Genomic DNA, 24,413 nt, shown 5'->3' with positions numbered 1-24,413 from the left:
GGGCCCCATGTTGTATTCGCCTATATATTATATTATATTATATATATTACATTATATATATTAAATTCCTTTATTACACCGCTGTATTACTCCGGCCCAGTCCCACAAGGGCCTCCCCCAACAGGCCGCACCCCGCTATGAGGCCCCGCCCCTTCTCGGCCCAAGCCCCGCCCCTGAGTCGCTCATTGCCCGCGGATTGGTCGGCGTGGCGCGGCGCGTGCGCGGGGCGGGGCTGGCGGGAGGGTATTTAAAGCGCCGTGGGGGGTGGTGTTTTCCTTACTCCAGGTGGAAGCGGGGCTGCGTGGGCGCGGTGGGTGAGTGTCGGGAGGGCTCGGGCGGACCGCGTCCCTTGGTCTTGTCGTGCAGCGGCGAACGTGGCCGCCGCGGCCCTGCGCGGCCTGGAAGGGAGGAGCCGGGAATGCCGGGTGCGCGGCGCCGCCGGCGGGCCGGGCCTCGCTCCGTGTCCCCCGGAGGGGAGCGTCTGTTCGGCCTTGGGGCGCGGCGGCGCCGTGGCTGTCCCCGGGGAAAAGCTGGTCCTGCCTCTCCGCTCCTGCCCCCTTCCTCGCTGTGGCTCTCCGTGCCTGCGAGCCTTCCCCCGGGCTGTCCTGTCTCCTTCCCTCCCATCCCCAGGCTGTCACCGGCCTGGGGGCTGCGGGGAGCTCGTCCCGGGGCTGCAAAACCCTGTAAAGAAACCCAGGTTTGACCTGCAAGTGAGCCCCGGGCCGAAGCGCTGAGCCTGCGACGTGAGCATGGGGCTCAAAGGTGGCTGTAGAGCGCTCTTGGTTCAGTGCTCTGCTCTGGGATATTAATGTTTGCGGATAAGGAGGGCAAGGTTGCAATGGTGCAATAATAGTCCTTTGGGTTGTTTTATTTCAAGGTGCAACTTCTGTAGTCCTGTGAAAAGGTAAAACTGTAGAGCGTCTTCTGCATAGGTAGGAAGGGTTCAGCTCTCCATTCTGAAGGACTGACAGGAAGTTCAAACCTTGGTTTTGTAGACGAAGAGGGAAATAACATCCAGCCTTTTGCTGTGTAGTAACCAATAGTTACTTTTGTAGTTTGAAGCTTTCTGGAGCAGGCTTCTTTGTAGCTCTTCACTGTGACCTGTGTGATTCAATGCGCTTGTGATTTCAGGGCTATTTAACTTGTGGTTAAGGTGATAATATTTAAAGTAGTCCCTGACTTAACAAATAGTTCAGATCTTGTTTGTGTTGGACAGAAAGTCAGCCTCCATGTAACTTGTATTTTGTGTCTGTGCTGTGGAGCTGGACCTCGGAGGTTGCTATAGAAACGGGTTGAATGAAGGGGAGGGTCAGATGCCCTGAGTTACTTTTGTAGTTTGAAGCTTTCTGGAGCAGGCTTCTTTGTAGCTCTTCACTGTGACCTGTGTGATTCAATGCGCTTGTGATTTCAGGGCGATTTAACTGTGGTTAAGGTGATATTTAAAGTAGTCCCTGACTTAACAAATAGTTCAGATCTTGTTTGTGTTGGACAGAAAGTCAGCCTCCATGTAACTTGTATTTTGTGTCTGTGCTGTGGAGCTGGACCTCGGAGGTTGCTATAGAAACGGGTTGAATGAAGGGGAGGGTCAGATGCCCTGGACTGATGCCTGTGTGCTGGTTTCCTGAAAAGCTCCACATGAATCCTGCCTGAACTCTAACTGCATGCGAGGAGGGTGGCTTCATTGGGGAGCCCTAGCTTCAGTGAGAAGCATTGCTTTAACTTGGTTATGTCTCTGTAGTCCTTCTGAAGGTGTTCAGTTGTCACCTTTCATGACTATTAAAGTGAATGCTTGCCTGTCTGGTGATTTGGGGTTGTTCTAATTGGTATTTAAAAGTAGTTATCCAAATTTAAACTTGATGGATGCTTTACATTAAATCGATGCAATCTCTGGTGGGGGAAAGGATTTTTGTATGTCAAACACCAGTATCTGTGCTAGTACAACCTTGCTTGAAAGAAAATTTGGTGCTTGTATTGCAGGATATTGTGTGGGACAACTTGCAGCTGAAAAGGATTTGTTTCAGATATGTAGAGCAGTCAGCTGCTCTGGAAATCCTAAGACAAGCAGTCAGATGTTTTAACAACTATCTTGTGACTACTGTGTAGAAGCAGAAGAAAGGCTTAAAGCTGACTCAACAAAATACTGAATCACAGTGGCTGGAGCTGCTGAACATGCTTCTATTACATGGACACTAGAGTTTTTCCTCCTAGTCCAGGCACTTGGATTCCAGAGGCAGACTTCAGGGACCCTCCTCTGGAGTTACTCAGAAGGCTCCTGGAGAGTATCCTGAGTAATGTGTTGTAGAGCCACATCTTAGACCAGCTGACCTCCAGTGTCCCTTTCAACCTTAGCCACTCTGGGATTTGTAAAGCTTATTGTTTTCCTGGCATAGATGAGGTCTTGTATCTTTAGTTCTAACTTGAGAGTTAAGCTTAAGCTTGTTTGCTTTGTTGCTTTAGTGGGCAGTATTTCTTTTCAATATTGCTTTCAGACTGGTAAGGAAGACAGTAAACTGAAAAGGAGTCTTGGGTTTTCTCATGTGAACTTCAGTTGAAATAAAAACAAAAGAAGGAAGTGGTAGCACTGAAGTAGTCACTGACAACTTGCTCGTGACCTGCTGGGGCTGGCCTCTGTTCCCATGGCTTCTTTCTGACCTTATTTGTGAAATCTGAGTGGCAGGCTGAGACTTAAGGCTGAAGAAAGCACAGTTTTCCCGCTGCTTGTGTTTAACCTCCTCTGCAGAGCACAAAGTGTGATGCTTTCTTGGACGTGGCTACCAGCATTCAAGCCTATGGCATGCTATTAGTTAAACTCATAATGAAATCTACTTTTTGAAGTTGCATTTTACTTGGGTAGCATTTTGCCTGTAAGTCTGCAGTAAAATGAAGAGTATGATTTGATTGAAGTCTCTGTAGAGACAAGAATACTCAGTTTAACTTTGAAAGTTATTTTGAGGGGAGAGGCATAAAGAGTGGTGTTGAAATTTAAATATGCTTTTGTTTAGCCACTTCACTGTGGTGATTTCATGCAAGGGAGAGGCCTCAAGTTTTATATTAGTAGAGCTTGATGTGTGGCATTAGAAGCTGAAAGGTGAAAGTCTCTTGTGGCTTTTGATTACTGACTGTCACTTCTTAACCCTGTGAAAGCTAAATTATTTTTCTGTCACAGAATCTTCAGAAATACTGTTCTGAAAACTAGTCCAAAAATGTCTGCTCTTGAAACCCTCTTTAAATACATTGATGAACACCAGGACCTCTATGTTCAGGTAAGCGTTTTTTTCTTTTCAGTTTTTTCCTGCAGCATGGGCAGCTATGGGGTATTAGAGGTTAGGTGGTCAGCTTCAAGCTTGTTGTTACATCTATATGATATACCCAGTAGTAATGTCAAGTAATGGGAGAGAGGGGAGAGCAGGCAACAAGTGTGAGGGATTTGAGTGCGGCCAGAAAACTGTTTCTTAAATGTAGGCATAGTTCTGTTCAAAAACCTTAATGTCCATGGTAAATTTATTAGAAAATGATCTATTAGTGTATAGTGAAACTGGTGACCTATTTAGAGGTACAGGAAGCTGACACTGGTTTCGGAATGCCAAACTAGGTTTATAGTTTCTTCCCTTTGGAGATGGGAGATGAAGTATATTATAAATGAGGCTGGAACAAAGCTTTCTTGTATAAAACAGTTTATGCTGGGGTACAGAGGGAGAGGTTGCCCTCTCCAAAGAGGTGCTTTGCTGCTTAGCTGACCTGCTGTTTAGTTGTATTATAATCCCTTTCACCCATGAAGGAATCAGTAGTACAGCGCTGTGAACTCAGGCATGAGCTGTGCCAAGTGTTCAGCTTGATTTCTGCCAGTTGTTCTTGCTGAACTCACACAGGGAGAAACAGCTAAAGTGGCTTTTTTGAGAGGCCCAAAAGAATTTAGCTGCTTCTGGATACTTAAAGAACAACTGAAAGGGGACAATAGGCACAAGCTGTGATACTCTGAACCTTACTTGTTGTGTCTTTGTGCTATGCAGCAGGGACAGCTGTAGGTGAGTGAGGTTTTAGAGAACTTTTTGAGAGGAATATTATTGGTTACCAGTTCTTCTTTGAGCACAGGACAGGGCTGATTTGCCTCAATTTGAGCTTGACTTAAACCAGTGTCTGTTGAATTACAAGGAGTGGTGGTATTTGCATGGTGCCTGTTGTGTAGTAAAACCTGTAGCTCTTCCATGTCTGCAGCGCCTGGCAGAGTGGGTGGCAATCCAGAGTGTGTCAGCCTGGCCAGAGAAGAGGGGTGAAATCAAACGCATGATGGAGGTTGCTGCCAAGGAGATTGAGCGACTGGGAGGCACAACCAAACTTATGGATATTGGGAAACAAAAGGTATGTGAGCATCTCCATGTCAGCTTAGTATGAAAACATCTCTTTAGATGACAAGGTGTTTTGCATGAGCAAGTGCTGGTTTCTTATGTTCCCAGTATGAAAGGCACTCCATTGAAAGGCTGTTTATTGGACTTACCACTATAAAGAAAGATGATAGTATGGACATTCTTATGCCCCTGCAGATACTGGAATCTCCAAGCTGGGCAGCATCTAGCAGGCATCCAACCAGCATCCAACATATTGTGCAGATCCCATGCATAGAAGTTTTTTTCAATTTTATTTATTCAAGCTGTTCAGTTCCACTGACAGAAAGGATTTTGTATGAGAATTTCTTGATGCACTTTTAAATTAAGTCAAGGACATGCAGGTGATGTAATCCCCAGTGCCCAGTGGGAGCTGCCTTCAGGTTATAATCAAGTGGCTCAGTATATCCTGCAGTCCAGGGATATGCACAGCACAGGGAGGAAGGTGAAACTGTGCAGCATAGCATGGCACAGGCTTTGGGCTATCCAGCTAATCTTTGTGGGTCACTAATTCCTTGGTGCCTGATGGACTTCTGGGTCAGGATCACCACACAAAGGTCCTGTGGGCGGTGAGTGGCCTGTTGGGGTGTGGGATAATGTCTTTTTTGCCACACAGTCTGAACCTGTTCAAAACCTGTGTTTATAGTAAACCTTGGGACACAATTAAAGATGCTGAATTAAATTTTGGACTGTATTAAATGTGTTTTAAATACTTTTTGAACTGAGCACCTGCAAACAAAAACGTTAGACATTTAAACAACAGGCTGCTATTGGTCCTTAGACCCATAGACTATAAAGATACAGACTGAAGCTTCAGTAAGTCTGCCAGAAGACTTCTGGACTCTTTCAGAAGAGTTACATTTGTCGCAGGATTGCATTGCACCCTGACTGGATACAAAAGTATCATTAAAAGAATTACTTGCCTCCTCATTTTTAGCCATCCTGACTGCTTTTTTTTTTTTTTCCTGGGGAAATGTATGTGCCTATAAGAATGATAATGATAATCTCATCCTAGGAAATATCCACTTCATATGCTCCTCCTTTGCAGTGCCTAGCCACTACCTGCCTCAGAGCAAGACCCATACCAAAATTGTTAGACTAGGATTTGGATAATGGCATTAAAAACTTTGTACTGGAATGTTTACTAGTTGTAGGAGGTTGTCCTTGTAATTGGTGTGAAAGATTGCTGAGTGAGAGCTGTGTTTATGGGAACCTTCTGAGCAGTTTTGGTTTGGGCAACTGAATTACACTTGTTTTTAGCTACAGGTTCCAGCAGGAAAACAGCTGACTTGGGAGGGACTCTGTAGGTTAATTCCAGCTCTGCTACTACCTGCAGCCTAAAACCCCATCAAAAGCTTTCAGTTAATTCAGAGACAAAGTTGTTCTTTTCATCACTGTAACTTTTTTGGTAGCAAGAACTGATTTTAGAGTTTTACACATAATATTTTTATTAGGTAACTTTAATCAATCTGCAAGAGTCACCTTCAGTGTTCTGTTATATATTAAGTATGGAGAGAGCTAGTCAATGTATTATGTGTTGCTACTGTATCTGTGAGGGACAATGTAAAGCAACTGAACTTGTCAGATCCAAGTTGCTTTACAGCTGCACAGCAATTTGTGGTGTTGATTACTGTAAATTCTTGCAGTAGTGCTTTAATCATATAGAGCTGCAGCTGGCCAAGGACCATGTAACCTGTTGATAAAAATCTGGAGCTTGGGACCCATATAAGCAAAAAGTCAAAGCTGATCTTGCATCTGCTGAACAGTGTGTAGAAGTACATGTTCACCAGAAGGGAAATACTTGCTGACTGGGAATAGCATGTGATAATTGCTTATGGAGTATTCCAAGGGATTAAACTAAATTCAACTCTTGAACTCCTGAACTGAGTTTATCAGCACTACCCTGTCCTTAGTGTAACAGTGTAGGCTGGTACAGAGATATATGTCTGTTATGCTGATCTTATTTGGGTGTAGGCACATGTTACACCCAGCCTTACCACTGTCAGGAAATTTTTGTTCAGAGAGCTGTACTGTAGATGGGATGAAAGTGCAGTGACAAGCAATACTGAATGGAGTTTATCACTTATGCTTAGGTCAGCATTAGATATAGCAGTTTGGCGTGCAGTCAGCTTACTCTGCTAAAATCTGATGTAGGATTGGTAGTTTAAAGCTAACAGTTCTAAATTGCTTGGAACATTTTGGCTGTTACTGGGACTTGTCAGGAAACTAACTGGCCTGATGCCACTGGGCCTTCTTTGGCACCCTGCTTCTGGCAATTGGTTTAAGTAGATTAATTTTGTTTAGCTGTCTGTGCCTCTACTCTCATAACCTCCACAGTATTAAGGTAATTCATATGTCTGATTAAAACTGACATAAAATACCACATTTTAATAAAACTTCTGCCTTCCTATTTCTAGCTGCCTGATGGATCAGAGATCCCCCTACCGCCAATTGTTCTGGGAACACTGGGCACGGATCCACGCAAGAAGACCGTGTGTGTATATGGTCACCTGGATGTTCAGCCAGCAGCACTAGAGGATGGCTGGGACAGCGAGCCCTTCACTCTGGTAGAAAGAGATGGTAAGAGCAGTGGACTTCACAAATGATGAACACTTCTGTAACAAGTGTGGTATTCCTCAGCTGTTCCAAAGCTGTGCCATTGATTGAGAGAGGGAAGGAGAGTAACAAGTGGTGTGGGTGTTTATTTAACACTGTTGAGGTAAAAATGTGCAGGTGGGGAAATGGTAAAGTCTAGCTGCAAAATCTCAGCTACTCTTGGGATTGTTTCCTTTTCTGATAGTCCAGCCTGTAATTTGCATGTTTTCTTCCTTGTAGCTACAGCACAATCTTAAATGCTCCTTTCATGGTGCCAGCTTGTTGGCAGAGAGCTTTTTAGAACTAACTTCTTGTTCACGGCTTGAAGCCTGTAAGGTCATGTCAGACTGCAGGAATTTTGAACCATTACTGAGGGGAAAAAATACACAAAACAACTTTTTTATGCCTGGAGACAGGAGTGGCACAGCAGCCTCTTTGGGTTGCCTTGTGTTTAACTGCTCTACTATGAGTACTACAGAACCTCTTTGCAGAGGTAGTGCCCCAAAATTTGTCCCTTTCCCATAAATGGGGATGAAGAAATGGCACAGTATCTCCTCTTGAAACAACACTGCCAGCAGTCAAGAAGACTTGAAACTTCCTTTTCTATTAAAAGCTGGTGCTACCAACAGCTTCTTCATTGCTTCACTTTCTCAGTGTTAAAGGTCATATCAATAGAAGGACATTAACCACTCGTGTTCCATAAGCATTAATGACTGCCAGAGAGGAGAGTATCTGTGCAACTAGCACTTCTGCTTGGGCACTTGGTTGTAGGCAGCAGAGTCCAAGTTACTAAACTGAGTTATCGCATCTGCTAGGAAGACCTAGACTGGCTGTGGCTTGACTCTGTGGAGCCTGGCCATGCAGGAGACATTCACCAATGGCTCTTTTACCTTTGCAAGCTGTCTGGCCTGTTCTGTCACTGGTTACATGGAGTGCTGAGGAGTTGTAGCCACAGCTCTGAGTTGCACTGATAGCTGACTCTGCAGTGATCCCATGTACTAGATTTCCTCGGAATTCCCTGTGGCCTGTGAAACTCATCTTTGACTAAATTTCTTTCTAGGGAGATCCCCTTTTATCTGGGGAATCCAGAGAAGTGATTTGTCACTAGCCAGTGAAAATTCCTTGAAAAGGAATTTTTCCTTTTCAAACAAAGAATTATTGAACTGAAGATAATACTTGATAGGTTTCTGTTAAAAGCCAAAAACTTGTTTCTGTACACTGAGGTGTTTGTAGAAAATTGTATTATAGTGAAGAATTAGGCAGCTGTGTCTTTTCCTGGGCTATAATAAACTCTTATTGAGGGAGCAGCTGGGGGAAGAGGTGGGGTTGCTGTCTAAGAAAACTATTGCAGTCCTGTATCTATCCCACTTGAAAGGGTATGTAAAGCAGGATGTAAAACTGCTACTTATGAAGAATCAGAAGTGAAAGGTTTTTATATAAGCAGGCTTAAAAACACTACCCAAAACCAAATGTTCTCATCTAAGCAAGAGATGAAACTTCATCCTAATTTTTTTCCTCACTGGTTAATTTGTATCTTGTTTCTACAGGAAAGTTGTATGGGAGAGGATCAACAGATGACAAAGGTCCAGTGCTTGCCTGGCTGAATGCCTTGGAGGCTTATCAACAAACTAATCAGGTATGTGCCCAAAACATATTCTGCTTTTTCACACACAGCTGAGTCTAGCAATAAGTGTTATCCAATCTACAAACCCTTGTGAGGGAAGCCTGCTTATTCAGCTGATTGGAGGAATGATGCAATAGTCCTGTACATTTCCCGATTTCCTAGTAGGGTTAAGTTGACTTGCTGACAAGTTAGTCCTGTAGAAGTTTAGGTTGCACTTCTAACAATTTGCCTTTAATGAAATATGTGGGGAAGAAAATACATAAGCAAGCATGTGGAGCAGGAGGAATAATCACATGTGATCACTATAATGTAAGGATGTCAAATTACTTTGGCCTTTTTCAAGGCTTAATGTCTCACTGCCACTCAGCTCTATGAGGAGGTTAACTTAGTAACACTCAAATTGGGAGCTTTTCTTGTTTCTGTTAAAGAAAATGTGCAATCACAAATAGCTCAGGGTGTTTGCTTAATCTTGCAAGACAAGTTTCTGTTGCTTTTGAGAGGAATAACCAGTTCTCAGTTGCTGTCTAGGTATATAGAATATGCTAGACTGGATAGACAGGGCACCTCTGTTCCTACTGTGGTATGCAATTCCTGTGGTTTGTTAATTTTCCTAGCCTGGTGGCTAACCTTGGCAACAGGTTTGTGTTCCCATGCTTAAGGGGACTGGGGACAAGTTTTTAATACTTTTTTGAAGAGTTTGAATTCCATCAATTGAAGAGTGGTATAAGTGCCCTCAACATAAGCACAGTCCAAACTTTAAACCAGTTTGTGTATAATTAACAAATTCCACTGTCATGGAACTATTTTAGCCATGTCCCTTTTTCCTCTTTGAATGCGACAGATGAAAATTACAGATCACGCAAGAGTCAAGTGTTCTCACATTCTAAATCTGTTCTTGTTTTTCATTTCAAAGGAGTTTCCAGTAAATATTAGGTTTTGCCTAGAGGGTATGGAAGAATCAGGATCTGAGGGCCTTGACGAACTGATTTTTGCTCAGCGAGATGCTTTCTTTAAAGATGTGGATTATGTTTGCATTTCTGACAACTACTGGCTAGGCAAGAAGAAGCCTTGTATTACTTATGGTTTGAGAGGCATCTGCTACTACTTCATAGAGGTAGGTGCTGAAATACCAACTGCAAATCCATTATTATTAAACTGAATTTTCCACAGGAGAAGAGTGGTAGTGTAAACCTTTTCATGCCAGTAGCTTTTTTCAGAAAAGATGAAACTGGCTACTTATGTGGAGTGGTTTTTCCTAATTGTCTAAACATCCTTCTCTTGCTATTCTGTCTGATACTTGGCTGGGTGGGATAGCTTTCAGATGTGTGAAGCAAAATAAGCCAGCACTTTCACTGAAATGGAGTCTCATAGCATAGATATCTTCATCCACATACATCCTTCTTGTAGATGGGTGTCACATTTGTGCTTTCCAGTCAGCTGGAATATCCCCAGTTAACCAGAACTGCTGGTAGATGATTGAGAGTGGTTTGACAAGTTTTTACCAGTTCCCTCAATACTTTTGGGTGGGGTGGATCCCATCTGGGCCCATAGACTTGTGGATGGCTAATTGACATATCAGGTCATTAACCATCTCCTCATGGATCATGGGCTTCCCTCATCTCCCCATCACCAACTTCCAGCTCAGGGAGCTGGGCATGCTGGGGACAACTGATATTGAAGACTGAGGCAAAGACGTTAAATACCTCTGCCTTTTTCTCATCCCCTGACACTATACTACCCTCTGCTTTGAACAAATGATGGGGACACTCCTTGACCCTTGGCCAGATGAAGTTCTAGCTGGGCTTTGGCTGTTCTAGTGTCCTCCCTACATAGCAAAACCTCTGTGCTGAATCTTCATTCACTTCAATCAGGTGGAATGTTGTGACAAAGACCTTCACTCCGGAGTTTATGGTGGTTCGGTTCATGAGGCCATGACAGATCTCATTGCTCTAATGGGTAAGAAAACACAGGTTTCACTGAATGCAGTTAAAATTGGAGCAAGAACCATCCAAGCATGACTGAGTTTGCAGTAGCAAAGCAGTGAGCAGTGAAATGGTGCTTGCCAGGTATGCAAACCTACTGCCTTAGATAGAGAAACATGGTGAAGGTCTTGCCAAGAAGTTGTCTGTTTACACTTAGCTTTCCCTAAAGCCTTGCTGCAAATTTGCATGTTAATTGAATCAGCTGTCTTCTCAAATTCTGCTGTGGGTATGATAGTGAACTCTGTGGGAATCCTACCTTCAGACAGCCAGTGAAATGTAGCAGTAGGATTAAACAGAGTAGCAAGCAAGTGCACATTTTGTATACAGGCAAATTCTTTTAAACGTCTTCCGTGCTCAGTGGTGCATGCTCTGGAAAATAGAAGTCTAAATTTCATTGCATTTTCAGAGTTTTCAGAAGGCCCAGACTTCTGTTTCCCAAGGAAAGTGTTCCAAGCAATGACATCTTGTATCTTCTGATTGAATACTAAGTTCTTCTTGTTTACAGGTTCTCTTATAGACAAGAAAGGGAAAATCCTCATCCCGGGTGTTAATGAAGCAGTGGCACCTGTTACTGATGAGGAGCTGGCATTATATGAGAAGATTGATTTTGACCTGACAGAATATGCAAAAGATGTAGGAGCATCAAGACTTCTGCATGATGCAAAGGTGTGCTACACTTCTCTGCCCTGTCTAGATCAAGCTGTCTGTATTAGTGGGAGACCAGAAACGAACTTCTGTGGATGTGTGTATGTTATTAAGTAATTTATTAGGCAGAGGATTCATCTGATGTCTTCAAAATGGTGAAAATGCCTTGAAGATAATTTTGCTTACTGTATGGTTGACTGCATACATAACACTTTGCAGAGGAACTGCTAGTGTTAGGTGCTTGAAAACTTAGGTAATCCCATGTTTAACTCAAGTAGTCTTGACAATTCTAAATTTGCTCCTTACTCTGTATAAATATGTATATAATATATATAAATATAAAAACGTATTTGAAACTTGTACAGAACTTTAATGCTGTTCTCTTAATGCTAGATAAGAATGTTGGCAGCTTTCCAGAGTTCAGGTGACAACCTACATAAAACATCTGATTTTCTACATCTGTAGGAAGTTCAGTGGGTTATCAGAAATAAAGCAGTTGCTCATAGGTGATTGCTCCTTAGGTGAGAAAAGAGCTTGAAACCTAGCTTTGCTGAATTCAAGGCTGACATGCTGAACATGTTCTTAGACCTGGCAAACAAGAACTGTTTTTTAATCATGAGCTAGGCAGCTCAAATCTTTGAACAATCTCAAGCTCAATAAACTCATGTCTGAAGTTAAATCTTCATCCTGGGAGCTCTCCAAATGAATGCTTTTAACAGCATTGAATCTTACAAGGTACAGGTATTACATACTAATTTTAAAACCCTAGATGTAAATACATCTCCTGTCATAAAAAGCAGACACAGGTGTTGTAAAAGGCAAGTTTACTTGTGCAGGTCTGTCTTCTGTCCTAGTACTGTCAGGAGACTTCAAACTTAAATAGGAATAAGTAACAATTTATATCCTCAACCTTGTCTTTACATGCTCAGTTTTATATCAACTGGGAGCACACAGGCTTCTTTGCTTAGCCTTGTCCTTTAAAGGATGAATTATAGCTTGGATACAAGGAGGAGCTGGCAAGATGTTCTTTGTGATACTGAACTGAAGCTGTTCAGTCTTGGCTCAACAGAAATTCCAGCTAAAGGACTTGTAAGCTGCATACATGCAAGAAGGGCTTTAGGGCTAGGGAGAGATGACTGTAACTTCCAGATAAGAAACAAATGTGCTGAGAGATTTGAACTGTGACAGCTACATTTGCCTTGAGAGAAGACTGTAAGCAGGTTGTACCTGGAGAAAAACCAACTTGTTAACAAAGTACACAATTTCTGAATCTCCTGTATTTCTGCAGTGACGCTCATGCTGGGGACACTGCACTTGTGTCTGCTCAGGGCAAATCAGCAACTGCAGAGTTCATGATCCAATGTATTGAACAGCTGTGTTCAAGGTAACTGAGTAAATGCAGGAAGTGTACCTGGAAGGCAGTGGTGGTCAGTTTAATCAACCTGGAATTCATGCTTTTTAATACAGCTGATGATATAGAGAAAAGCACACTGTAAGCCTCAGTTTGAGCAATGGTGAGGCTTTTAGAAAATGTGCACTTAAGCAGTGTCTTAGTGATGAACGCACCTGCCTGTCGTGAGGCAGTGGGAATTAAAACTTTCAATGCTCCCTACAAACTGTGCTTGAGAACCTTATAAATGCTGCTTGTGTCCTAATCAGAAGCAGACTGGTCATGTTCCCTAAGTTCCACGGAGCTAGAAGATGGCCAGGAGAGCTAGGAGACTAGAACTGCTGAGTATCTTAAGGTGCTGAGAACCCAGCTATGTTATCCAAGTGTGTGCCTATTGGGAGTAACAGCTTCTGAGTGATCTTCAATGAGCTGCATTTCTACATGGGGAAAAGCACTATTTCTTGCAAGTTCTTTATTAAGTTGAAGAAATAATTAATTTAGGGAACTCTGTCAAACTTCATGGAACCTTTCATTTTTCTCTTTGCTTCTACAGAGAGAGATCCTTATGCACAGGTGGAGATACCCATCCTTGTCTCTCCATGGAATTGAAGGAGCCTTCTCAGCCTCTGGTGCCAAGACTGTGATTCCTAGGAAAGTGATTGGCAAGTTCTCAATCAGGCTTGTGCCAAACATGACTCCTGAAGAAGTCACAAAGAATGTATGTTGAGATGGATTTCTGCTATGCAAACAAGTGTCTCTAAACTTCTGTTCACCTTGCCTTGGGGAAAGTTACTCTGTTTTCTAAAGCAGTTCTGTTCATTTGCTTTCCTGCTGTCTTGCCTGTACTGCACCTCAACATGAGATAACTGAGGGAATCCTGTGGTGCCCCAGTGGACTGTGGTGGTCTGATTATCCAGTTCTCCAAACTCAAAAGGGCTTAGGAGTAAATGCTAACCTAGTTGTAGGGCACTTGAGCTGCCAGAAATGCATATTCAAGAGCAGCAGTGTTTGACATACTGGCTAATTGTTCTATGATACACTGTTAATTTGCCTAAAGAAGATATTCTGACTTCAGAGCAGAGAATCATTGGAATACTTCTAAATAAGAGCAATAGGAAAAGTATTGCTGCACAGTTGTAGTGATCTGCAAGTCCCTAAGATGCTTTCAGAATATGAACTTAGTCAGTGCTCATACAAATGCTAACAGTAGATAAGATCATTCAATCTTTTTTACAGGTTGAAGACTACTTGAACAAAAAGTTTGCGGAGCTGCGGAGTCCCAACAAATTCAAAGTGTACTTAGGCCACGGTGGAAAACCCTGGGTGTCAGACTTCAACCACCCCCACTACATGGCTGGTAGGAGGGCCATGAAGACAGGTCAGTGGATTTTTCACTTGGCACTGGTAGGATTAAAAGTCTCTTGTTCCAGCACCTCAAGAAACACTGAGGAGGTCATGTTTGCGGAATATTAAGTGTTCTGCCCCCACGTTTAATGACTTTGGCTCACTAAGTGAGGAAGCATGTCATGTGCAACCTTTAAATGGAAATCTGAGGTTCTGGGACAAATTTGTTGGTGTTGCTTTTGCACAAGGATGAGACTTCAGATCACCTGCTAAGCCAAATTCAATGAAGTTTGGTCACAGCACCCGTCTTAATCAGTTTAGCTAGATTGTATTGGGCAGCTAGAGCAACTCCAACTTGTGTGGGAATACAGACAGGCCTTCAGATGAAGGGTTGGTGTGTAACTGAGCTCTGACAGTGACAGTATTCCAGTGCTACATCTGTGAGGAGAAGCTCCACAGTTTTGTGGCCTTTGCAGTCTGGCTGATTTGGCTGGTGCAGATGGGTACATGATGGCTCAAGTGAGCGTTTGTGGAGAAAAAAAATACAGACTTCAAACTGACTAGAGTATCACTTTTCTAGTTTTTGGAGTTGAACCAGACCTGACGAGGGAGGGAGGAAGCATTCCTGTTACCCTTACTTTTCAAGAAGCCACAGGCAAGAATGTTATGCTGCTTCCTGTTGGAGCTGCAGATGATGGTGCTCACTCTCAAAATGAAAAACTAAATAGGTAAGAGAATATCTATTCCTGTTCTGGGGTGTCTTAGCATGTATTATGAAAAACACCAATAACTGTGCTTTTGCTTTTGTTTAATTCTCTGGATGGCAAAGTGCCATCTTCCCAGGAGAGAATGACTGACTGGTTGGGTAACTAGTTTGTAGCTGAATTTTGCTTTCTACATTGATGCTCTTGAAACCAGAAGTAGGTTTTATATTTTGGTCTCTGGGCTTGGCTACCCTCTCCCCCAAGGGTAGTGTTTGTCTTGCCAGGGAGCACATAGGGGTTTGGGCAGTAGTGCCTGTTGCCTACAGCAGCAATTCCCATGGTGTTTATCATGCATAGGACTGATGTGTGAGCTTTGCAAATAGGACATCTGCTAGGAATAAAGCTCAGTGAAGATGCTGCTAAAGGAAGCTCTTCTTTGCAGGTACAACTACATCCAGGGGGTGAAGATGCTTGGTGCATACCTCTATGAAGTTTCCCAGCTGAAGGACTAAGTTAGACACCTCACCTTCTGGTTTATGGATCAGAAGTCTGAACTTTCTTGCAAAATGTCATCAATTACCAAGTCTTACATGGCTCCCCTTTTCTACCAACACTCCACTGCTTTGGTGAGGAAGAGGGAAAGGGGCAGTTCCACTTGACAAAGAACATGATACACCAAAAAATACTTCTCTAAATGCTTACTTTATATGAACAGACTATTGCTTAACTGGTCAGCAGTCCTGAACTGCATCTTCATCCCTCTATCACTTCAGTTTGCTGTATTCATCTACTTTTCCTGTAAATGAAGAGAAATGATGTACTCTCAGCAGTTTAAGCAGCCACAGCAGTGGCAGAACTTCCAACCAATTTAAGGTTCTTATTCCTGGGTATGTCCTGGAAACAAATAGTCAAGATTATGGGGTGACACTGGAATGTGCTCAAGCTGTACTGAGACATCTGTCTTTGCTGCCTGAGTGATTTGGAAGAGCAGTTTGTCTCTTACAGTTGATGCCTGCCTGCAGGTTTCAATTTACAGGGAATCAGGTTGTGACAAATCTCACTGTGGTAGTGACTACTGGCCATTTTTGTAAAGCTGCCTTTGTACTACCAAAAAAGAATAATAAATAATCATGCTGTAGTTTGGCTCTTGGTCTCTATGGTTAAAATAATGGCTTGGGTGGGAAAGCAACTTTGGGGACTTGGGAGGGACGCTTCTGTGGCTATAAAGGCAGATGAGCAACATGGCTACAGAGGCTGTATCTTGTGAGAATCCAAATTTTTTTATTCCTGGGCTCTGGCTCCGAAAGAATTTGTTGACTTGAAGTTGATGTTGCAAACTCCAGCTCTCCTGTGAGAAAATGAGCTCAAAATGTTTCATTTTGGCTCTGTAAACCAGGCTATCACACTGTAGCATAACTGATAAGGGAGTGGATGGAATTTGTAGGCATAAACAGGGAGAGAAGAGCTCACTTGTTGCAACTACTACTGACATCCTCCTTCAGACTGTCTACTGGATACATTAAACTCCAATACTTTTGTTATTATGTCAAAACTCCAGGAAAAACAAGCTCTTAAATGGCTGCTATCTGAACTGGATTGGGCTTCTTGCTTCTGAATTACCTGATCAGCACTGGCAGCCTAAAGTAGATAGGTGTTTCAAGTGGTGGTGCTGTGCTCTGAAAGCATGGTACAGTCCTGTGTCCTGACACAGCTCAGCAGCATGAGATGATTCCCCCTTTGAAGGGTAGAAGGTAGGAAAATCTTCTCTAACTGATTTTCACTGTTCCTTGATCTGGAGACTTACTGGTGGAGAGCTGTTGGGCTAGGGAGTCTCCTGGTGTCACTGAAGACTTGTTTTGGTTTTTTTGGTTTGTCACTGAAATTGGTGGCTGGAGATTATCTGGTACCATTAACCCTTGCACTTGGAGCTGGAGGTGTCAGACCATCCTGTGTCAGTTCTTGTGAGCACTGAACACAAACACTGGGGAGTGAATGTTTATTAATTTGGTTGTGAACTACGTTCAGAAACCATGTGTAGTTGTCCTTTTTGTAACAAATTTCTTGAGAATCAGTTGGCTCAAGCTCTGCACTGCAGACGCTGTATCAGATCCTGTACTTGCTGAGTAAGTGTAGCATGGCAGAGTTGTGAAGGAGGCCCAAACAGAAGAAAGGGTGTCAAGGGGTTTGTAGAAAAGGCTGTGGAGCAGATACTGTTGGATATACAGAAGAAATATTTTGATATAGGGAGAGTGCCAGAGCCCTGTGAAAAAGACATTAAAATGGGTCTTTGGCCTGAGCAACCTGCAGGGGCCTATTTAAGCCCACAGGAGTAGGTTGCTAAAGTAATCAGTACTCAATGAGACTTAATGGGACTTCAGGTTTGTTTAGAGGAATCATTTTAAATTCAGAAATCATAAGTATCTGTTAGCTTCCTACAATGGGGCTTGCTTTAGCTGTGACCTCTCTTGTCCCTGCAGAAGGCGACCACAAAAGCAGTAGTGAACACTAGTACTCGGTGAACAAGGCAGGCAGAAGGGGACTAGTGGTGCCAGCTTATTTCTGTGGCCTGTGTGCTTCAGACTTGGCATCCGTGGATGCTTGTTCATGGTGTTAAGAGTTTGTTTAGCCCAAGCTGTTTGAATAACAGCAATGCTGTACAACACAGAAGTGTCTGGCATGACAGAAATTGTGAGCTGCTCATGAAAACCAAAATGCATCAGTGAAGCCCAGAGCCTGATGCCCCTGTCTGCTGTGTGTGCAGAGGCCACTTGGCACTTCCCACACAGAACTTCACAGCACTGCTTTACCTGTTGAATTTGAAACTGGGACATTCCTTGATCAGTGGCATGTGGCTGTCAGCAAGTCTAGTTTGCTGGTACTTCCAGTTCTCCCACTCCAAGGAGGGAGAAAGATCTACAACATGGATTTTACAGCTCCTTGTTCTCAGGGTGCATCGACTGCAAAACTGAGAATGTGGACTTGTGCCCTCATTGCTCACTAGATTGCTTGTGTCTTGGCAAAGTCCATGGCAATGTGTCTTGATATGGAATATGCACTTAAAAGAGCAGCTGGAGTTATTACAAGCTATTATCACTAAATAAGCCCTAAGTGCAATTTAAAATGTGATTTTTCTTTTTCTTTTTTTTTTTTTGTGTTCTGGGAAACACAAGCATGCACATTAAAACGCAGCCCTGATTCTCAACTATGATGCAATATATTTTAGGCTCATCCAGTGCAATGTTTCCTAATTTGAAACTGTTTTTAACTTGCAAACAGACTTTTGTTTACCATAATGAGTTTGCATACACTAACTAAATCAAAACTTGAAGAGCTTCTTGACCTTGAAGCAGTGTGAAGAGTGGAGATAACATAGAGCTAATATAGATAAAGTATTCCAGTTTGCTTATGTTAAACTATTAGCTCAAAAACATTACCACTTTTTCAGTGTTATCTGAACTCATTCATTTAAAATATAACAGATTAATGTGTTATATATGCATTTACATTGAAGTGTCCATCTGAATAAATTGCCTTCCTGATAATTAGTGAAGTTATGGGTGGATTTAAATCACTCTTCAGAGAATCTTAGGATACCCAGGAAAGTTTAGTGGGTAATTTTGATTCTAGTCCCTTGCTAGCTTGATCATACCATTTCACATCATGAGCTTAGGTTACAATGAGCCCTGAATGCTGAGACGTGTTTTTCTCGTACTTTTAAATATTCATTTTTCTATTAATTTTGCATACCCTTAGTGATTCTGAGATTTCTTGAGGAAAATTTACCATCCATGCTTAATGAAACAGGCCTGCTGATGCTCAAGAAGCAGTATGCAGCATTCTCCTCTCTGTGCAGGCTTTTTATTTTCAGTCGTGGAGAGGCAGCTCACAGGCCTCTTAAGTTTCTGTCCTTTAGACTGAAAAATGCATTAACAAGCACAGTTGAGCAGCCTTTTTTATCACTCTTATTGTGCTGCAAAGACAGCTGTCCTGTATAATTCCACTGGGTTAACCACCATGGAGTCACTCTTCTGGCTCTCTCTATGTACTGGGGTTTTGTGGAAGGTTCTGGTCAAGGCAGGGCTATGGGAGTGGCTGCTATGAGGAGCTGCCAGAAGCTTCCATGTCTGACAGAGCCAGTGCCAGCTGGCTCCAAGAGAGAGCCACCACTGGCCAAGGCTGAGCCCATCAGTGATGGTGGTAGAGTCTTTGGGACAATATAACAAGGAGGGAAAGAAGTTCCTGCACAGAAGTAATTGCAGCCAGGGAAGAGAGGAGTGAGAATAATTGAGAGATGCAGCCCTGTGGGTGCCAAGGTCAGTGATGGAGGTGCTCCAGGAGCCAGAGCTGACTCTTCTGCAGCCTGTGGTGCAGCCCATGGCTGTTCTTCTCAGCCCATGGAGAACCAACACATGATGAGCTGACTGTCTCCCTGGGGTAAAGGAGGTAGAGAACTGGGAATCAAGCTTGGGAAGGAAGAAGGGATCAGAGGAAGATGTTGCACAGATTTTTATTTCTCAGTATCGTACTCTGATTTGATTGGTCATAATTTATCCAAGTTGAGTCTGTTTTGCCTGTGATGGTACCTGGTGATCTCTCCCTGCCCTTATCTCAGCCCATGACTCTTTTATTATATTTTCTCTCCCCTATCCAGGTGAGGAGTGGAGTAATAGAGCAGTGTTGGTAGCCATGTGAAATCCAGCCAGAGTCAGCCTCATGCTGTTGCAACACTGCACAAATTTGACCCACTGCACAAAATGCCTAAATATTTGAAAGTGAAATATATTCAGTTATTAGATTCTCAGAAAATCTTCAAGAGGTGCTTCTGTGTTGGCTGTTGCTTGTGAAACCATGTGCCCCCCAGTTGTCAGTGACAGTCCACTGGTCTGCACTGAAAGAGTTTTATTTCAAGCTGAAGTGTTCATAGGCAGTGCGTATGAATAGTGTTTAAGGCAGGGTCCTCTGAAGGCTGCTGCTACTGCCTATGTGGGAATACAGGTAAAAACATGCATAAAAATGCTAAATGTGTTCATGTAAAGGTGGATCTTTACATGAACACATTTAGTGTTTCCCTGCAATTTTGGACAGAGTAAATTAATGGAACAGCAATGGAGCTGTTCATCTATGCAAAATTGTAGCCAATTCCCGAGTTCCAAGATAGATGCCAAGATACGTGATGAAATTAAATATGATGTTTCTGAAGTACTTACTGGATTTGATGTTGTTGTAGTGAATAGTGCAGTCAATGTTAGATTTAAGGATAAATGCTGTATTGCCTTTGACTCATTTAAATGCTTGTAGGTAGAATTTTGAGATCCTGTTGCTTAATTTCAAGAATACCTATTAAACTCTTCCTTAGGCTTGTAGAAAGCAACAATATAAACTAAGTGCTAAAGTGGTAAAATGGCTGCAAAAGTCTTTTGAAAACTAGAATGCTAAAAAAATATCTATTTGTTTATTTATAAATATGTCTTTGATAAGGTGTTGGTTTAGACTATCTTGCTGTATTAGTAATGGGTTGACAACTTTTTCTCTTACATTTTCAACTGTCTAGCAGTGCATCATTAGAAACTTTTTAAACATAAAAATTAAGTTTCTTTTGATGGATTTTTAATAGAACAAGCAGAGTACAGAATACCTGCCCTTTGCTGCCTCACATATTCTCTGCTGTTGCTGATGTTCCTGCTCCCCCACTCCTATTTTTCCCAGTCATTCACATGAGGGGAACTAATCCTGCGAGGGGATCCATGAAGTTTCCAAGGAATATTTCCAGGCTTTTGCTGTATAATTTGATAGTTACATGTTAACTGGATTGAGTCTCTTTTGCTTTTTGCATAAAAACTGTAGTTCTAATTCTAACATGGGAGCTGCTAGGAGGAAATGACCTTCAATTTTACTCTGTAGTTGCCTCTGCAATAGTTTTCAGTTTTTGGAAGTTGGCATACCATTAGAATAACACTAAATAAGGTGGGAGAAGGTAACATTTGTTTCCAAATTCCTCTCCCTTAACCTCTTTATTACTTGAGTGAATAGCAACAAGTGAAAATTTGGGCAGAAGAGCAGCTTCATCTGCAAATCCACTGGAACATAGTACTTTTTAATTTGTGGAAATGCCAAAAGTTAAAAGCATCAGAAAAAATGAATTGGAAATGGTTCCCGGCATATCTCTTTAGGTTTTTCTATTGTGTTGAACACTTAGCTGCAGGGCTGTAGTTCAGAGCTGCAAGAATACAATAGAAATTCAAAATACAGTAGAGTCTGCGTGTCATTTTTAGAAAATGGTTGTCAAACAGAGAATTAATATAAAGAAAGCAAAAGATTTATTTCTGCACAGCTTTGAATCTTGTTAATATTTCCAAAATATCCTGTAATGTATTGCCAACCATATCCTAAACTTTTGTTCAAGGAGAGGCAGTGCTGCTTGTGATTAGTTTAAGGCCGTTTTAATTCTGAGCAGATGGGTTCAGGAATACAAATCAAGAAGGGGGAAAACTGCATCAGGAGCTGAGGCACACAGGGCTACCAATTTTGTTGCCTGGCAACAGAATTTCAGTATATAGTTGTGAATAAAGATACCTTGAATGTGGACAGGCTTGGGAGAGACACAGGTAGAGAGCAGGCATCTGGAATGAACTAAAGGGCTTCATGAGAGAGGTAAAAGTGAGTGTATAAATACCTGTTCCTGGAGAATAGAGCACCAGAATTCATTAGCTTCCAGTCTTTGGTCTGCTAATGTTCCTTTGCACTTATCTGGAAATGATACTTAATGGAATCTGGCTGATTATGAATTTAAAGTTTGTAGACCTAATTATAATTTTTGGAAGCTTTCCTTGGAGCTGTCTGACACTCACAGATGAAATTTAAATACCTAGAAACCAGTTCAGAAATAATTTTTTAAAGTCCATATGAGTTTTAAGGAAGGGATTTGAGAAATGGGATAATAAAATTTTGTTTTTAACTGCAGATAATTTCATGCATTGACTGGTTTAAAATAGAAATAGATCAAAATGTAGCAAACACATCTGGGTGGGTTTTTTTCCCATGGAAAATTGGAGCACCAGATTAACTGAGTATTAAATTAATAGAAAACTGTGCTGTATTATATCTCCCACTGTGTGAAACTGTTCCTATAGGATATGACAGGTAATTGAGTCATCAACATGAAATATTAATAATTAAGATGATACATTTCATTTTCTTAATGTGCTGTAGTTCCACATCTATCTACGTGCAAATATGACACAGATTTACTGGGACACAGCAGTCACCTTGAAGCTGTGCTCAGTAGCAGCTGATTAGCATTATCTCTTCCAAATGCAAAATAAGTTCAGCTTCTCTGACCTCATTAGAGGGAGCTGAGAGTGCCTCAGTAATAAATGCTCATCTAGCTTCTTCCAATAATTTGATTTATATGGAAGAAAGTTTTAATGACACAATCCCTGCCACCACTAATAGGCCAGCAGTCCTTATGGATGTAGAAGAAGGACTTTGAATATAATTAGACTTAGCACTAAAAATTAAAAAGGGGGCTCAGGTAGAAAAATATTATTTTTTTCACTAGCACACAGTCTGTAATAGAGCTGTCTTTTCACACACACTTGTATTCATACACATCAAAACAGAAATAAGGCTAATGCATCCAGAAATGTTTGATGATCTGTAAACTTGGATACATGCACCTGTTTGCTTTTGAATTTGAATTACTAGAGTCTATGCCCATCAAAAATAATTATCATTCTGGCACACTATTAGTTTTATTTTCCATTGCTGAATATAAAGGATTTGGTTGATAAAATGATAAAGTGGCCTGTGAAGCTGAGAGGTTTGTTCTTTAAGTTTGGGTCTAAGTCAAAAATAGAAGAGGTGGTGAATTGAAATTGTAAAATATTCAGAAACTTGTTTGTTTTATAACAGAGCACGATGGTAAATTTTAATTTCACGCACTTTGCATAAGATTATAATGCAAAAATACAGATTGCAATCAGTCTGCTCCAAATATAATCTTATCTCTGTTGATAGAACTCATCCTGAGTCCTTTAAACCTATCAAGCTAATCTGCAACTCAAAACTAACAAACAGCAAAATGGTATACAAGCCTCTTCTGTAGTCTGTGATTAGGCAGAATTGGTTACTTCAGGAAATACAGGTATATTGGCAAATGATGCATAAGTTTATAAGCTTGGCCTGTCACTCATTTTTCACAGATGTGCCAATATTCACAGTTTTCACGATGGCAGAAGTTAAAAGTGACGTGGATCTTACTATTAGCAAAGGAACACACCAAATACCAAAAAGCCTGCTCCCCAAGCCCCTTATTTCAGTACTTGAAGTGTCACATGGATAACACCCATTTATCTTTCAGTTTAAAGATCAAAAATTCTCTTTGTGTTTCTGCAGTGCTCTGAATTTGAGAGCTTGATCCTGCTAAATCTGGTAGTCAGTTTAGGGCCCAATTACTAGGCACAGGAACAAATGAGAACTTCAGATAAGATGACACCATGCTGAGATAATTCAAAAGCAATCAGTCACACTACTTCAGGCTTTTTTTTTTTCCCCTTGAGATGTGGCTCTTTGAAAACTCTTTATGAAGAAAAAGAAAGGCACTCTTTTTTTTTCCCTTTACTTGCAGAGTTCACCTTGAGCCTCAACTGTGTGAGAGGCATTATCTTTCTAATATCTCCACAGAGCTTCTTCCTCCCTTCCAGGTAAAATAGAGCAAGTCTAGGTAGTTAAGACATATTTACTTGTGCCTGGGAAGACTGCACCCAGATGAAGGATCTGACATCTCTGACACCTTTGTATTAGCTGAGATCGCTCACAAGGTACTAAATGGAAGGTTTGGATTCGTTAAATGTCATATTCCAGAGTTATATTTTTCACTATGACTTCTTAATGTAATTTCTGCTTTGGAAATGGACACATGTGTTGCCTCTAGCAATATTTTCAGTAATAACTTCTCCTTTACCCTAGTAGTGAATGATCAGATAGGTAAAAGCAGACTTGCTGCAAGTGGAGAAACTGAGGCTGACATTATAAACACATATTTAGTTCTCTAAATGTGACAGAAACTGGGTTCATTTCATGATGACATTTTCTTCAGTCGTCTGTACTTTATTACCAGTGTGGGGGGTTGTGTATGTTCCTCAGATAGCTTTTTGTTTTGGGAATATCCTGGCCCAGCCAGTTTCCCTGTAGGTACTGACATGAAAACAAACTGCCCTAAACTCTATAGTCTCAATGAGGAAAGGCACATGGGAAAGTAAGGGGACATCAGAATATGTTTTTTTGTTTCCTATGTGCTTTACTGTAATCTAAGATATTGACTTCTGGCATAAGAAATAAAAAGAAAAAAGGCTATATTTTTTTTTTGTACTCCAATTAGGAGGCATAGCAAAAGAACACACATACTGTGAGTTTTCCATATAGAGAAGAAATGAAAAAAAAAAAAAAAGCTATGTCTAAATTTTAGTGTTTCTTTATGGGCAGTTTCTATGCAATTGCATGTCAACAGTAAATCACAATCTGTGAACTTAACTTGAAGATATTTTCAAGCTGAATGTGTTATAAAAGGATATCCAGTTCTACCACTGACTATATCTGTCCAGCATGGGGGTTGCACAAATAAATGAGAAACCAAAGCAACGGGTATGTCAGACTGGTGGGGTTTGTGATTAAGAGTCAGAGTTGGAAAACCTGGTGTTGTTTGTTTGGGCTGCCCGATAGCCCCCTAGAACTAGGAAGGGCTTTGGA

General features: G+C 41.7%; 1 protein-coding gene across 1 annotated transcript; it reads left to right on the top strand.

The window, feature by feature from the left end:
* Positions 1-251: 251 nt before the first annotated feature.
* Positions 252-15,804, top strand: CNDP2 (carnosine dipeptidase 2). The gene is made up of 12 exons (XM_041408135.1): positions 252-314; positions 3,167-3,263; positions 4,216-4,359; positions 6,800-6,962; positions 8,525-8,613; positions 9,515-9,715; positions 10,473-10,557; positions 11,089-11,249; positions 13,172-13,336; positions 13,855-13,996; positions 14,543-14,690; positions 15,109-15,804. Exons 2-12 carry the CDS (start codon positions 3,204-3,206, stop codon positions 15,176-15,178), a joined length of 1,428 nt encoding a protein of 475 aa, XP_041264069.1. The 5' UTR covers positions 252-314; positions 3,167-3,203; the 3' UTR covers positions 15,179-15,804.
* Positions 15,805-24,413: the final 8,609 nt, after the last annotated feature.

This window comes from Onychostruthus taczanowskii, unplaced genomic scaffold, assembly GCF_017590055.1.
Source record: "Onychostruthus taczanowskii isolate IOZ18803 unplaced genomic scaffold, ASM1759005v1 scaffold29, whole genome shotgun sequence".
NCBI classification, from domain to species: domain Eukaryota; kingdom Metazoa; phylum Chordata; class Aves; order Passeriformes; family Passeridae; genus Onychostruthus; species Onychostruthus taczanowskii.
The sequence above is the reverse complement of the archived record's forward strand: the minus strand, read 5'-3'. Positions and strand labels throughout refer to the sequence as shown.

What these genes read in the sequence shown, in the direction of transcription:
- CNDP2 (XM_041408135.1), top strand. Translation starts at nt 3,204, where the DNA reads ATGTCTGCTCTTGAAACCCTCTTTAAATACATTGATGAACACCAGGAC. An exon ending in CACTCTGGTAGAAAGAGATG is followed by an intron (nt 6,963 to 8,524) that starts GTAAGAGCAGTG and finishes TTGTTTCTACAG; the next exon opens with GAAAGTTGTATGGGAGAGGA. An exon ending in AGATCTCATTGCTCTAATGG is followed by an intron (nt 10,558 to 11,088) that starts GTAAGAAAACAC and finishes TCTTGTTTACAG; the next exon opens with GTTCTCTTATAGACAAGAAA.